At 35.7% G+C, this 17,408-nt stretch overlaps 1 protein-coding gene across 6 annotated transcripts in view; it reads right to left on the reverse strand.

The window, feature by feature from the left end:
• The window catches only part of MET (MET proto-oncogene, receptor tyrosine kinase), a 111,802-nt gene that overhangs the window by 73,580 nt on the left and 20,814 nt on the right, over positions 1 to 17,408 (reverse strand). For 5 of the 6 annotated variants that reach the window (XM_039861004.1, XM_039860998.1, XM_039861002.1 and 2 more), the window contains one exon: positions 11,948 to 13,164. In XM_039861004.1, coding sequence (XP_039716938.1) covers positions 11,948 to 13,150 — 1,203 coding nt within the window. In that variant the 5' untranslated portion in view covers positions 13,151 to 13,164. Of the gene's footprint in view, positions 1 to 11,947; positions 13,175 to 17,408 lie in introns of all 6 variants that reach the window. The other variant, XM_039861001.1, reaches the window with a different exon arrangement.

The raw sequence follows: 17,408 nt of genomic DNA on the forward strand, positions 1-17,408 counted from the left end.
AATAAGCCAGACAGAGAAAGGCAAATAGTACATGGTTTCACTTATATGTGGAATCTAAAAAGAAAAAAGTCAAACTCATAGAAACTGAGAGTATAAACGTGGTTGCCAGGGGCTAGGCAGTGGGGTCAAGGGACAGGTTGGTAAAAGGGTACAAACTTTCAGTTAAAAAATGAATAAGGTCTGAGGATCTAAAGTATAATATGGTGACCCCAGTTGATAACGCTGTATTGTATAACTGAAATTTGCTGAGAGTAGAACTTAAATGTTTTCACATACAGAGAAAAAAGAATGATAGATTAAGGGTAGGGTGCGGTGGCAGGGGTGTGCTTGAGCCATCTTGTACTAGATTATAGAGCCAAGAGCGAACATTTTTTCCTAATTCTTATTCAGTGTTTTTACCTTGGTAGCTTGAAATTGGCTTAGTGGGGGTATTTCCACCATGGGAATGTGTAAACAGTACAAATCAGGGGCTCTACTCCCTCTCCCCTCAGAGTTAAACACCTACCAGCACAACACTTGGTGTGAGGGAAGACCAAGAAATAGCCAAGGCTCAGGCACAAAACTCTTTGAAAATCACACTAAAGACTGTGGAGTTTACTCTGAAACCATTGGGGAATCCTCAATTTATTTTAACAGATGCTATTACACAAACGGGTTTGTTTTGGGGAAAGATTACTTACTCCAGCAGCAGTATGGAGACAAACAGATTGACTGGAGATGAGGATGGAGCCAGGGAGATCAGTTTTATCTTACTGGCACTATTTTCAACACACTAACTCAAAACCTGTCTGGAATGATAACAGTTTTCTGTCTATGCTTTGCATATATGTAGAAGGAAAGAAACAAAGATCTTTAAACTTCATGTTTACTATGAATGAGACCGGGTTTTTGGAAGAAGGAATAGAAAAAGCAGACTGAATTAGATCGTGCTAATGATGAAGGCTGAGATAGGCTGAATGATTCCCTGGAAACATTAAGTTTCTTGATTAAATTAGTTGCACCCAAACCAGCAGCTGGATAAGGTGCTTAAGAAAGTCTTAAATAAGGCTGATACACAGAATGAGAATGTCAACATGGGTTAATGAATGAGAGAGGCTGTATAAACTATTACTTAAACCCAATTGAGGGTTTCCTGAACCACTAGGGAATTAGGTTGAGGGTGATAGACAAGAATAAGACTAGAAAGAAACAGAGCATTGAACAAACAAGAGTTTATTTTAACTTGTGATTTACTCAGAGTTTAGAGTATAAATTGAAAGCCTTGCCAGTAGTAAAAAAAGTAAGATAAAGCTATGCCATCATTGTTATTAAAATAATTGTCCCCTCATTCACTGGAACAGAGATTTTATTATATATTGGCAGAGAAAATAGAAAATTTGACCGTTTCTTAACTAGTTCTTGAATCTCCAGTGTACAGACTATTAAATGAGGCACTGGAAGTTATAACAGCGGATTCTGAAGGCCCAGAGAATGCAAGCAAAGCTTTAATATCTAAAGCTCACAGAAATACTAAATTAATATTTGCTTATGAAAATTTAGGTGTTTACTTTCCAAATATTTCATAATCCTTCCCTTTTCATGAGTTCATCTGCATTCAGTTAGATTGTTATCTTATCACTAGTGTTATAAGATACTCAATATCATATAGTTTACGCCACAGCTACCCAAGATCCTGTAATAATTTAGAGGGTTTTCTTTTCTTAAATAAAAAACTTTCTTTTGTTAGGTATGGTAAAGTCCGCGTGTATATTTTTCTATGATCTATAACAGTGCCCAAATGGTGAACTTCAAAATTTTAATACTGAGGTGAATATGTTTTCCTGTGCAGAATCTACTAAAAACAAATAGAGACAAGAGAGAAGGCAAGGGGGTGATTAGTGTGCTACTATGCTACATACCTAGGATCATAAAACGCACTGCTTCCCTAAAAACCTGAAATTGCTGCTTATGTTTTCATAAGCATTTGATTCTAAAAAAGTATCTAGACAGAAAATATAATCATTTTTACAACTTAACCATGTTATTTTTCAAGAGCAGGCACATATTTTAGTTCTCTTTGTACATGTCAATAACCTGTATTTTGACCTCTCAATGCTAATTATAAGTTATACCTACTATTGTTAAATTACTCATCATTTTGCAAACACTGATAATATCCTGAATATTGGGCTAGTAACAGAATTGATCTTGTGCTTTGCCTAATTCTACATAGAATCATACCTTTTCTATGACTCTTTTGAAATGAGAGTGAGTTTAGTAAAAAACACTGCCCATTTTTTTCCATGTCAGTTACATTTCCAAACCTAATGTAATCGGTGTTTTTCGAAGCAGAACTATTTCTCAATTATGTTTACTAATATATTTACTGATTCTTGTTTATCATGATGTTGGAGCCATAAACCAGTTTACATTTAATGACTCATCGGATATATTCTATTCTATTATAAATTCCTCTTCTTTATTCATTTAATTCAATTCCTTAACTACCAGGATCACCTAATTTGACCTCATATTCACCTCTATTTGACCTTCTCATGATAGTGAATATATGAAGAAAAATAATCTCACCCTCCTATTATCTTTCTTGAGGTTTTATGTAACCCTTACACACACTGTACTCTCATAAACAATCTCTTATATTCAAGATTTTGGTCACACTACTGAAAAATAAATAGTCCTCTGCCTATAATTATAGCTTTCAGGAAGGGGCAAGCCAGTGACCTCTCTGACTTGTAGGCACAGGAATAAGCCCTGAAGATTAAATGCCTCTTATTCTCTCACCTTTTCCCTTGGCAAACTCTACTTCTCTTGGCCAAACAAAAGTGAACACAGTGAAAACAGAAGAAAGTGAGTCTATCTTTTGATTCCTCATACATATTTTTCTTTTGCATCTGCATTTCAAATCTTTGTTGTTTGTGGAAATGACAAAAACAATGACTTTTATGATCTAGTCATAAAAATACATTTGTGAATTTTATCAAAGACTTTTATCCAAACATTTCAGTAATTCAGATGGTCCCTGTTTACTGTGTAAATATATAGATTTCTTTTGGAAGACAAAATTTTTTTTGTCAAGTAACATCAACACTATTGTCTACAGTCTGCAAAGCATATGCATATGTTTAGGTATAAAAAAGCATGACAAACTGCCTGCCCTCTAAGACCTTAAACTTATTTAGATATCTGAATGATTAAACACACACACACACACACACACACACAATGGGGTTAAAATGAGAGAAAGAGCAGAAGATGCATTAGAACATAAAGGTGGCGTAGAGGATACATTAGAACATAAAGGTGGCACGAACTAGACAGAACACCCCTGTATACTCGGTAGGTACTCATGACATCCTCGTGAGTCCCCAGAACACTTGTTTCCTACTTGGTCCTGCAAGCCACATGATTCCCATGAGAAGGAAATCGTTTAAAATGGATGCAGTTGTGCAGAGGACAGTACACAGATGCGGAAGGGTTATATGACTCGGGCCATCCCAGCATCACATTCCCTTGAATTCTATCAACTTTTATAATTTTGATAGTTTCCAAAGAGCTGATTTTATGTGTTCTCAAGATTATATGATTCACTTTTTCATATAATTTACTGTTAACAGGATAATTCCTTCCACTCTCAAACAACACGGGTTCTTCTGACAAATAGGGTCCCAAGTGTTAGCCACAGAAGAAAGGAAAGGGGGACCAGAAAGAAACAACTTGAACCCATATAAGAAGTAACTATTCTCAAAGATGCGATAAGGTCATAGGCTGAGAGGCAAGAAGAGTGAATGCTACCCAAATTACATCCTTAGATTCTAGAAAGCTACACATTATCTTCATACACTTCATTAAGTGTAATGAAAAGTAACTTAATTCATTTAGAAATCAAAAAGTTTGAGCACGTGACTTTTTAAAAAACAAAACAAACTATTTAAAAAGTTTAATTCTCTAACGTTGTTCTACTCCTTGTGATATGTTTTTGAAGGTGTAAAGTAATATGTACTTATGGTCAGAGTCTACTTTAAAAAGCTGCTTAAATACAGCAGCATGTAGTTAAGACCTGAAACTTATGAAATAGGTAATAATTAGGCTATGTCAGTGCTCAAATATTAAAGATATATTGCATTTTCTAAAATTTTGAGCTTTATGTACAAGTTATCTTTTAACCTTATATAAAAGTTCACATCCTCAGGGTGGCCTTTTATGACTATACTATGAAATTAACATATTTCTCCTCATTTGCATTCACAGATGTTTATTTTCCCTACACTATATTTCATAAATCTTCATGATGTATTTGTTTATTGGTATGACCGATCATTTATGGTCATCTCTTCCCCTAGTATGTTTGCTTCATAAAGACAAGAACCATGCCTATCTCATTCACTACTGTATTACCAACAGGGTATCAAATCACTGTTGAATTTCTTGTTGAATTTTGGTTGTATGAATAAATCCTTTGCTGAAAGGATTTTTGGTCATTTTATACATTAAATAAAATAGGCTTCTAGCATTTGACAAACTAATAAGATGAAAGAACAAGAATAGCTCAAAATAAACGGAAAATTGCATTTTATTATCAAGATAATTTTTAAAGATATTCGTTTTTGCTATTGACTGCCACTGCAGTAGTGCTTGTAATCTGCTTAGTGCATTAGCACTAAATGCTATTGATTTACTTAGCTAACACACCAATTTAATCTTTGCACTTTTCCCATTTCCTGAACACCACTTTACCTATAGTTTAGTTAGTAGACTGGTTACTAGATGAAAGTGTTAATAGGATTTTAAATTTAAAATGTCATTAGAAAATTTAATATCATATAGATTTATACTTTTCTGATACATGGACACAAATTTTAGTAAATCAAATAATACATGTATTTTGAAATGACGACTCAACAAAATTAATTTTCAGAAAATCAGTTCTAGGAAAGACTACTTTACAAATCAAAACTGACCTTAATTTGCTTTTTATCTAGAGCACAATTTGAAATATCAGCTACCATTTTAATGTCCTCTAATTAATAAAAATTTTTTTACCCAAATAAGACAAGATCATATTTTAGTCTGAATTCATTATTTTTATTTTTTCATTTTATATTTATACTATTCATAAACTATTTCCTCCTCTTTGTGAACATCAAGAATGGTTAAGATAGATTTTATTCTATATTAGCATGCATTTGTAAGACATTTTTCTATCCTCGTGTTGAAAAACTAGAGAATATATTTGAAATAGAGAAGCCAGACACACTTCATCTGTTTCACTGTTAGCCCAGGTCTAAGGTGAAGGGCACTCTGCCTCTTTCCCAAGGCTTTTAGGATAGGAAGATAATACTGCTCAGCAAGTTGAACCTGCCTGGAATATTTTAGTTAGAAAAATATATAATTAGCAGACTGGAATGTATTACCACATTCACTATTATTTAAAATAAAAAAATCAGGGGAGTTTTAATGACTTTAAGAATAGCCGAGTCAGTGGTTTCATTTCCCTGATAAATGTGCCCTTTTCAGCCCTCCCTGGCTGCTGGAGATGTGACTTGCAGCACATATGTGGGCACTGAGTCACTCTGGACGCCGTGTGCCCACTGTTCAGTATCTGTGCCAATCCATGAATAAGCAACAGCGGAAATTCCTGGTGGGTCTTCTATCCAAATTCTGATAGATTCTCATTTTTCTTATTAGACTGAAATAAGAATGCAGGGTGGGATGGCCTTGATAAGAGAGAATTCTGAAGTAAGGGTGTAGCACCTAAAATTTAATATATTATTTCAAGCAAAAAAAATCCATTATTACTCAAGGAGGTTAATATTTTTATCAAAATGCAGGATCCCATATGCTTTCAGAATTCTCTAATCATTGGTGGTATGGCAATGACAATATCATGTATTAGCGCTGTGTCTTCAAAGTTTTATTAACACTGGCTTTTCAAAAACCAACTTCAAGATTTTTTTGCACAAACTCCTTATATATTGTTTACTGCATTAATGTTACCAAATGAATCTCCATATAGAAATCAAATACTTAAATAAAACGGGCAACACCTGCTACAAAAGACATTAAGAAGAATAAAAAATTAATTTTAATGCATGTGACACAGTTAACCCTTAATTACTCACATACATGGGAAATACTATCAATCACATCATGAGTCACTGTAATATACAGGTGTAGCCTACCTACATTTTTAGTGACAGTTTCAACATTAACTATTTTTCTTGGCTGTTAGCTTATGAAAACATCATGCCTTTGCTTTTTCATTCTTTTCTGGGGTAGACCTGTGAGTAAGCTATGAAATGGTTTAAAGACAGGTTAGAAGGAGGAAGAGAAAAAAGCAAGAGTCATTAATGGCTCACTCTGTAACACATTTTCTAATAACCCCAGGGTGTGCCCAGTGATCTCAGAGAGTGTTACAAAATTCTGGAAAAAAAATTTAAGTTCCTTTTAATAAAACAATACAATAAGGGCAGCCTGCAAAGTTCAAATAAGTTAGGGAGCAGTGACTCCCTGAGCCTAGGAGAGAATGAAGAAGAGTTTACTAAAGGAAAGGAATCAAGTATAAAATTAATAAATTTCTACTTAGATTAAAAAAAAGTATATTAAATCCTATACCTCACAGATTTTCTTTCTTGCAAGATTTTGCTTTGGTAGCTATTACATTTGACATGTAGCCAAGATATTTAGTGTTTAGAGTAAAGAATCCTCAATAACATTTTTCATATAGGATAACAGTCTCTCATTTTAGAGCATAGGAAGTGAAAAAAAACCCCTGAAATCTGACTTCACATTTTTCATGCCTAATACAAAATGTATTCTCTAGAGATTGGATTGTTTAAATAAGACATGCCAAACCAGTATAATTATATGGATGTTATTTGTAACAGTGACTCCACGTTCCCAGTTCAAATGGCGGCGTGTGGGAGATTATAGATATATGGCCTATAAAGAGTTATAAATCTTTGTTTATTTTATTAACTATTACGAGACATGCCCTGAGGATGACAGATCAATAATGGTCCTTGTGGTTTCCTGATGGAAGGCTGCAATTATTTTCTTCCATTACAACTTAAATGTAACCCAATTTTGCTCATCTATCATCTTTATAATAGTAATAAAGAAACATCACCGTATGCTTATTTTTCTGCCTATTCCTATTATTCCTTGTTTGCATCTTGTTTTGATTTTGTTTTCATTCAAAACTGTTCTAATCACTTTGCTTTCTTCCTTTGATGCTTCTGAGTGGTGACCCTTTAACTTTGGCACTCTGAGACGGAGATGGAAAATTACTACTTTAAGTTTCCTTTATTTTGGGAAGCAGTTGGCTACTCTTTGAATTTGAGTATAAATGATCATTAAAAACAAGGAAACTTGATACAAACAAACTGTGAGGTTGAGTTTTTTTTTTTTAACTGCATTTTCTGCAAATTCTTCGATGCACAGTATAACTTAAACTATATGGGCATACCATCTTATAGTGCCATGGGTAGACAGAATTGAAAGTTGAGGAAAGCAGCACACCTTATACTGTCCATCTTGACTATAGCACATTTCTGATTCAAATGTCTTTCTCTCCACACCCAATCTCCCTTTCCTTTTTTCTTTCTTTCTTTCTTTTTTTTTTTTTTTTTTTTTTTTTGAGCTATCATTTTAAGGACTTACAGAAATTAAGCATTATGGAAGTGGCTCACTCATAACAGGTAGGGAGAGAAGTGAAAGACCCTCATGAGCAATAAAACCAGAATGTGTCTCTTCCAGAAAACAATACAATAATTTGAATTTGCCTTTCTTTACACAAGTTTTCTTACTATAATTGCTGCTATTTATTATGTGCTATTGATTCAGTTAGGTCTCTTATAAACATGGTTGCACTTGTCCACCCAATAGTCCTGCATGGAAGAAAACAGGTTCAGAGAGTTTAAATCATGTTCTCATTGCCACACAGGTAGAAAATGGTGGGGTATAGATTTAAATTCAGATCTCTTTGACTTCAGTCTTGTTCCATTAGGCCATGCGGACTCCCAAAGAGCTAAATTTATGGTCAGATTATTGGGCCAGGTACTTCATATATATTATCCCAGAATTTTTCAAAACACCATGAGGCAGGTGTTGCTACTTGGATGTTTCAATGAAGAGACCGAGGCCCTAAGAAGCTAAGCAATGTGGCAGAAGTCACACAGCTGATATGCAAGAGGCCAGGACTTCCATCCAGGTGTGTCTGGCACCAAATGCCATGCTTTTCCCTTTCAATTGATCAATCATTGGTCATGAAGATGACCATGATGTTGATGAAAATATCTGCTACAATTCTACATTTATTCTTTAAAATGCTTACAGATAGAGCAACACTTTGGTAATGAGATTACACAAAAATAGTGTATGTAACATGATGACTGTAATTTTCAGGGTAGGTGAGAAAATCCTTTTTAATTTTAACCTGGAATAAAAATCTTTCCAAATGTATTATTCCACTTCTCCTAGTAAGTATACTATAATTTAGGAAACAGGATCTTTGCTGATTTGGGGATTTTAAAAAAAATCCCTTATTCGATACTCTCATTTGTAGGAGATTGGGCCAATGCGTACTTATTTTAGTTATTTTTCCCTGGAATAATGGTCATGTTAATAAATCCTTTACATGATAATACGGGAGACTCCAGTCAATGTGGTTACAATTAACTGAATTTTTAATACTATTTATCCCAAACAGAATGTGAGGTTTTTTTTTCTTTTTTTTTCCTACTCAAATTGGAGCTTTACAAAGTCTCCATATTATGGAGCATTTTCTCAATTACTTTGTTTTGAATAATAATGTGCTGTTTAGGGACTATGCATTTGTCTAAAACGATCTCACTCAATAATTTAAGATGCTTATAGAGGTCCACTGATGAATGGGTAAAAAAAGTTAAGATAGTTAAGATATTTGTGGGTGTATAATCTCATGATTCTAAGTGTTGGAAGTCACTGTAAACAAAGCTTTTAAGAATTGCTTTCAAAAGCAACACAGAAAATGGTTACATTGTGAAGATTAAGAATATATTCTTACAGAAAACGGATATAATCAACATTAATATGACATAAATGAGTACAGTGTCTTGAGATCAGTTCCCAGAAAAAGCCTCACAAGCGGAGTCAAAGAATTCTGAAGCACAAATAACTTAGAGGTGAAGATGATGTGCTCTGGAAACTATCAGTTGACTCAAAAGAGGGCTTTAGTGATCTTAATATGAGAAGATGTATATGAAGAGCCTGTACAGCTAGTAGTTCTTAAAATGTCAGAGTCAGAAAAGCAAGATAACGAGTGATCTTAAATAAGCAAGTCAGGCCTGATACACCTACTAGGGCCCTAAATTTAAAAGACCCTTTCTTGGCACTCTGTCTGATCTTGTGATAGAAACCCTTTCTGCACATGGAGGGAAGCTCAAGGAAGGCCAGAAACCTCTGCTGTGGCTGTGCTCACACTGAGGACAGGACAGAAGCCTCAGCGGAAAGTCACTGCTGCAGCTTTCTTACTTTTGTCCACAGAGCACACAATCATCTCTCCATTGGTTGGTTAGACATGTTAAAAACAAAACTACAATATATGTGCCTATTCACGAAACTTTATGCCAAACTACAAACTCAGTTCCAAGAAATTGTTAGAAGGGTCACCTGATACCTTGCCAAGTAAATTTGCCAAGACAAAAGGGAATCATCTTATTGCTTAGAGTCCTTCCTAACTGGTTTGATCTTGTAAATCATCTTGTTTTTGTGTGAGTAATAGCTCTAGATGCCTTCATTTTAAAATGAAGTGGGAAATAATTGTATGCTGATTATTGGTTTTCTGTGGAATGAGTATATGAAAACTGAGAATGTGAGTAGTCTCATTCTTGGAAGAATTTTGATCTTTAGTAACGAGAGAAGATAAACAGGCAAATAAATAGAGAAGGTTTGAAAGTATTTGTCTTTATGGAATTTGGCCAGTATAGAAGTTGGCTTCCCTTGTAAAAAGACCGTGTTGGCAAGTTCCATCTTGCTTTCCACAAGAATTTTTGCGATGGGAGTGATAATGGTTTCAGGTGTGGCTGGTACATTTTGGGCATTTTTCCTGGGCAATAAAACTGACCTGAATTTCAGTGGATAAGGCTGCTTTTTTGTTCCCCTTGGAACACTAAAAAAGTCAAAGAGGTAGGATAAAGTTTAGATGTGTTTTGAGAATTTCCAGAATTGCTAAATACTTTTATGTCTGTGGGCTGACATGAACAAAATAAAATAATAAGATATCAGTATACCCTCATAAATTCTTTTTAATTATTAAGATAACAAGATTTAAATAGTAAAGTCATGTGCTCTAGAGGACCTGGAAGAATTCCTACTAGACTCTTTTTAAACTTGTATTTCTGAAGCAATTATTGGATGCAGGAAAAAGTGTTTTTCTGGAATGATATTAATATTACACTTTTATTTTTCAATTCCAGGTTTCTGAAAGACCTTTTGTTTCCCTTTGTTCTTCTGTATTTTCTAGTAAAGGGGCGGCCTCCTGAGGAATCCCATTGCTGCTTACAGAGTTTATAACATATAGTAAACATATTCAGGAAAAAAAACAAGTCTTAGTTGGGATATATATGTATGGATATTCTTCCACTTTGGAAGGAGGAGGAAAGTTAGTTATGTCTGTAGTTCACCAAAGATGAATTTGTTTTCTCAGAAATTTCTAAGCTTTATAAAAAAATTTACTTGGAGTTTCCATATGGGGAAGTATCCCAGACATGTCAGCAAAAGTGAACCAAACGTTTCTGAATTCATATGCCCTTGGTACCCCTCAGCGAATTATTTACTTTCTTTCATCAGGGACATGTTTAATACTTTTCCTGCTTGCAATTATAATCTTTATTACTTAGGTTGAAAACTGTAAGAGTAAGTGAGATGTATATTTCTAAAGTCAAAGTGTCTTTAGAAAAGCTATACTATTTGCTCATTCAATGATGATCACTAGTGGCACAGGCAGGTCCATATGTTCGGATCTGGTTCCAGACCAAGAAAGCCCAAGACCACAATGGACTCAATTTAGTGTTCTTCCTCTGGCCCCAAATGATCTTATGACTAGCAGGATAAATCCCCCGGTGTAGCTGGTAGCTTTCGCTATATCTAAATCGAAGGAACAAAGAATTTCCCCAATACCTCCTGTGAAAACACCATTTCATGCAAGTATAAACAATCATCGATCAAAAATATTTATATTTATAAATGTCAATACCAGCCAGATAAAAAGTACCAAACTAGAATTCGGTCGACACATGTCTATTCAAGCAGGGAGTCCATGACTAAAGTTAAGGTCCAAAGGAGGGATCTAGGAACAAAAATTTCCTCTCTAGTTTTCTAGATTATTTAGAGAAGTATATTCGCTAATTTAAAGATGTTTTATTTACCAACATTTTAGAAGAGAGTTTTAAAAATTTGTTTTTAGTTAAGTTTCTTTAAGTAATGCTACGAATACAGACCATTTGTTTGCATATTACTGAGCAAACTGGGACTCATAAGAAAATAAGCCTTTGAAACACATAAATTAACTTGAATGTCTAATTTTAAATGTTGTAAAGACTGCACTGGGATCTCAATAATCATGTTTTACAGGAACTGCTGTTGTGTTAAACTTTGTGCAAAAAAATCTGACTAGAATTACTAAAGCTTGTATGAGAAATAAGTTTAATAAACTGAAGTGTTGGCAAATGTACAAACCCAAATTGTAAAAATATTTTTTTCTTTTAGTTACTACATTAAGTTTTTCTCAAGCTGTGATTTTACTTTTAAATAAAGATTCAATTTCTAAATTTTCTTGGAAAGAATTTGCAAATATTTTAGATTTGGACCATGTACCAAGCACCAATAAGCCCTTAATATTCTTTTGTAGACTGATACCCATTCTGATTTATATATCATAATTTGTAAATGGGGAACCTGTATGACTTACCCTATTAAAGCAGTGTTCATGGTTGGGTCCGTAAAAATGCTGGAGACACCTCACGTTGTTTTTGTTGACAATCTTGTTGAAGAATTCATTGACATACTTGATGGGGAACGCACAGACGGCAGAGCGATTCATCGGTTCGGCAGAATCTGGCTTGCTTTGAGCAAACACTCCGTAGAGAATGTCATCATCCAGGTTGGCACCTATTTGCTTAGCGAGATAGGCCCCAGGCTTACCGACATATGCGGCTTGGAGAATATTAAACACTTCTTCCCTTGTGGATCTCTTTCTTCTCTTTTCTGTGAGAATACACTCCAGTGGCATTTCCATGTAGGAATGCAAACCAGAGTCTACGGAACAGAACCTGATTATTCTGGTGTGAAATGTCTGAGCATCGAGAGTTTCCCGTTGGACCGTCAAAAAGTAAATAAAATGGTTGCTTTCAAAGGCGTAAACATACTTAATGGGGTAAGAATCTCGGAACTCAGGTAAAACATCAATATAGGACTGGTCTGTCAAAAACTTAAAACCATCTTGTGTTTCCTTTAGTCTTCTCACTGATATGGAATGCAATGAATGATCTGGCAGGTAAGAAGAATTTATGGTATTGCCCACAAAGAAGTTGATGAACCGGTCCTTTTCAGACAGCAGGACTTTGGTTCCCAGGGCACTCACCACACAGTCAGGACACTGGCCGGGGTCTTCGTCTACTTGTGGGGAGTACATGCAATGTACCTCGAACTGTATGTCAGCAGTATTATAGGGTGGAAGGACGTGTCGCTGGCAGGTCCCTCTGTGGACGCTGCCGCAGCTAATAAGTTGGTCATCATAGTATGTATCAACAAGAAGAACCATGTTGATGTTATCTTTCCAAACGCCTCCTGAAAAATTGGCTTTGTGGCTGCAGTCCTGACATGGTGAGCAATCTGGGTGTTCCAGCACGGGTCCAGTCTTATACTCAGCAACCTTCTGAAGGTCTTTGTCATTTAAAACGTAAATGTAGTTAATGGCACCAACATAAATGTGATGCTTGTGTAAAACGACATTCTGGATGGGTGTTTCCGCGGTAAAGTTGGGGAGCTGATACTTCATGTTCACATTCATCTCAGACTTTACTAGTGCCTCTTTGCATTCCCCATCGCTCTTCTGCACCAAGGTAAACAGAAGCACAAGGATGCCAGGTGCAAACACAGCGTGGGCCTTCATGGTGAGACGTTTATCTGCCAAAACATGTTCAAGGCAAGAGAAATTTAGTTATCATCAGAAACGAAGAAATAGAAAGAGCTATACCAGTTAAACTATAAGAAACAAAGCTTCCTAATGAAATTTTACATCAAGTGAAAACAGAAAAACTCTAGCTGGTTTCAAATAAAGATGCATTGTGCAGTGGACATGACTGTACATAGTTTAATTTTAGAACTCAAGCCATGAACGAGTAATTTTAGAGAACCATTATGAGATGCAAACAATGTTCTGTATTAAGGACGAGAGCGACTAAGTTAGATTCATTCAGCAATGAAGTCAGAAACATAGTCAATTTCTTTCTTAACCCCTTGTAGTTGTTAAATGTGGTTTAATATCTGTGGTAATGACTAGGTTGATATTTAAACTTTCTCAGTCAAGTAAAGGAATTGTGGTTCGGATTCATTTATTCTAGAAATCACAGCAGGCATTGTTTCCTTGGGAGCATGTAGAATTACTAGGCTAAATTTAGCTTCCTTTTGGAAGAAAACAATCATAAATTCTAGAAGCAATATGATCACATGCTGTTTATAATAGGATTTTGTGTGCAGAGGAAAGGTATGGTTATAATTTGGCTATAGTTGACCTATTGTTTTGGATAAACAAATGCTTAACTTAATGTAAGATCACTAGGAACATAAAAATAGCAAGCTGAAAATGTATAAAATAAAATATAATCTTCAGGACTAAAGTCCTAGAATTATTTCACAGGGAAAAACAACATATTGTTCATTACCAAGTCGAAAGCTATTTAGTAAAAAGAACATCATATTAACATTCTGTTGTATGCACATGGACAATATTTCTACTACGAAGCATGAGTGCATTTGTTATTCAGTTTTTGAAAACTTAAGGTACACAAGTTATAAACATTGTGAGTTCTACTTATAATAGTTATTGGTAGGGCAGGTTGGAAGGAGAGGCCTGAGAACAAACAGAAATTAATGGCTATTACTTTTTTTAAAAACATAATTCTGACAGGACAGAGGAAGCATCTAAAAACATACCAGGTATTATAACTATTCTAAAATCTAACCCTGGGTCTACAAATTCACAACAGAATTCACTGAGTAACTAGTATGTGCATAGCTCTGTGCTTGCACTATGGGAAATAAAAGATGGCCTCAACCCTTCAGTGAACCTACAATGTGGCTAAAAGATAACATACATATGTGAACAACTATGACACGTGGCAGTATAATGTCCTGCTTGGCACAAACCAAAGCTAAAAGCAGCAAGCAAGGGAGGCATAGCCTGTACTTAGGATTACTATGATTATGAAAAATAGGGACAAGTCTACTGTGTTGTAAGGTCCAGGAGCACAAGGATGAGGTCTGTTTGGCTTGTCACTCTATCCCAAGTACCTGACATAGAGTCTAGAACATAGTAGTGTTAAATAAATACATGCCAAATAAAGGAGTGAATAAAATTTAAGCAATAAGTTCAAAATCACAGAAGAGGTAAATAGAGTAACCAGAACTTGAATCCAAATCTTTGATTCCAAATTCAAAGCTAATTTTACTCTATTAAATTTGATAGGAATTGGGGCTTTATTTAAGAAGTAAAAGAAAATCATTAAAGGGTTTGGGGCTGGATAGTCACATAACTAAGGTTTTACTTTGGGAAGATTGATCTGGAGGCGAGATGGCTTAGAGAAGGGAGAACCTGGCAATGGGAAGACCAGATGACAAGATATTATTATAGCCCATAATCAGGTAAAAAAAGGCCAGCCAAAATAGTGGCCCCAAGAATAGACAGAAAGGGATGAATGAGAGACATATTTGAATAAATAAGATTGACACCAAAGTTGGTGGAGTACAAAAGAGAGAAGGCAAAGATGATTAGCAGTCATCTGAGGAAAAGTGGGACGAGCTACAAACCCAGGGTAGCCAGTAAGAGAAAGCAGGGCTGAAGACCAGGGGACACAATTAGTTTCTTTTAAATATGTCGAATGTGATGTGATAATGAGAAATGAGTGAAAATGTTCTACTACGGGGATGACTAGTAGATTTTTCATTGTTACTAGGAAGTAGGTATCTGGAATAAGTGAAGATGAAGATTCCAAGCAGACAGAGCTTTTGTGTCAAACAACAGAGGAGGAAAATGAGAAGGATTCTGAGGAGAAGCCTGCCCTTACTGGGAATTAGGCATAATAGGTCTTGGGTGAGACGATATCCATTTTGGGTGAGACAGTGGCAAGTGGAAGCATGAATGCCAAGTTACTGCCATCTCTGCACTAGGAAGAATGATCATTCAGGACTCAGTCTTGGTGGAGTAACTGGGATTCTAGGTGGACTAGACATAAACTTTGCATCTACACAGAGGTGATGGTTAAAACCAAGACTATGTTCATGGAGAGACAAGGTGAACAAAAAAAAGGCAAATGAACCAAATCTTGGAGAATATCGACATTGGAAAAACCAGTGGAGTCAAAAACCGGTGGAGGCAGTGGGTGACAGTCAGTTATGGAAATGTCTAGAAAGGGCAGCCAACCAGACTGGAAATGATGCTAGAGCTGAGTCTTGAAGGAGGCTGGAGAATGGAAATTCCTAGGTGGCAGAGCATTTTGTGTGACCATATAGAGGCAGGTAGGTACACATGGCCAGGTCAGAAGAACTGCAAGTAGTTGAGCCTAGAGAGGTGGGGAACTAAAGCAGGCAAATGAGGGAGATAAAAATTGTTGGGACAACCATCCAAAAGAGCAAGAAGAGTCATTTCCAAGAGCCCTGGAACATAAGACCTGTCACTATCTGAGACAGAGGAGAGGATGAGAAGTCAGATGAAGTACAGGGACACTGAAGGAGTTCAAGACACAGGATCCTAATGTTTTAAAAATAAATTAGAGTATATGACCGTCTGCTGAAAGTGATAGATATAGAGAGGGATTAGGAACTTCAGAGTGTCGGGGGAGGGGTTTAGAATTGCTACAGCAGGGCATGCAAACTGAGGTCAGCAAGAAATGAAAGAAAAAATTGCTTAGTAGCTCTGAGGGTTCCTCTGAGCTAAAATACAATGCATTATGACTTCCTCTCCACATTTATGAGATATGGAAGAAACCCAAAGCAGAAGGTCAAGGACATAATGATTTCAGGGTCTAAATGAATGCATGCGATGAGATATATAAACTTTGAAGGCTGGGAAATTGTAGTAGTCCAGAGGGCGGGGCAGGGAGCTTCATTAAGGTAAAGAAGTGGAAGAGAAATCATGTAACAATAAAAATAACATGTATTGAGTGCTTACCATATGCCAGGCATTCTGCTAAACCCTCTAAATTACTCTTTATAAACACCCTGTGAAGTAGGAAGTGTTATTCTCCTCTCGTAGTTGAGCAAACTTGCCAAAAGTCACACAGTTAGAACCAGATTCAATCTCATGTCTAACTGACAGGAATCTGTCCAGGCTCTTAAATGCTTCAAGAACACTGCAGTGGCTTCCTGAGCTAAGAGGCGGCAGTGTGCTGGGCAGAAGGTAGACAATCAGAGCTTTGGTCCTGGCCCTTTCCCTCTCTAGCTGTGTGACTTCAGGGAATTCATCCATCTCTTGAGTTCCAGGGTCTCATATCTATACCCTCATGTGATTGTTTTAAATATCAGAAAGAGATCTCATCTTTAAAAGCACTTCGTTATATAGTGTATATAAATGTAAATGTAGGGTGTCGTACTTGCTATTTTTACCTATAGGTCGCATTGTTTTGAAATGTACTAGAAAATTTCTGGCACTAGTGGGAGGAATGATAATGAGTAAAAGAAAAGAATTTGGGACAAGTTATCTTATTAGGAGACAAATACAAACTGCAAACAAACTATAAATATGTATCTAAACCTTCTAGACCATATTAAGCAGAAAAATTAAATGCATTCTCAGTATGGTACTGGTATAACTTTAAAATTGGCAACATGAGCCTAATATATTATTTATCACTGTATTTTTCTCTAGTTGAAAATAATAGAGGAAGAAAATAAATTAACCATTACTGTCAAAAGAAAAAGAAGGCATAACAATCAATTTGCATAATACTTGATGGCTATTAATGCACTGCAGAGGGTGGATGACTTTTCTTCAAGGTTTTTTAAAGAAGCCGTCAAAATTATCTTTAAAAAAATCCGAGGTATTATATTAAATCATGTTTTAAAAATAAGGTTCATATCTTAAGGTTGGTGCATAAAACAGTCACCATTAACTAGAATCCAAAAAATGTACAAATGTACTAATGGGCTTTTTT

Source organism: Pteropus medius, unplaced genomic scaffold, assembly GCF_902729225.1.
Source record: "Pteropus medius unplaced genomic scaffold, Ma_sr-lr_union100, whole genome shotgun sequence".
Classification (NCBI taxonomy): domain Eukaryota; kingdom Metazoa; phylum Chordata; class Mammalia; order Chiroptera; family Pteropodidae; genus Pteropus; species Pteropus medius.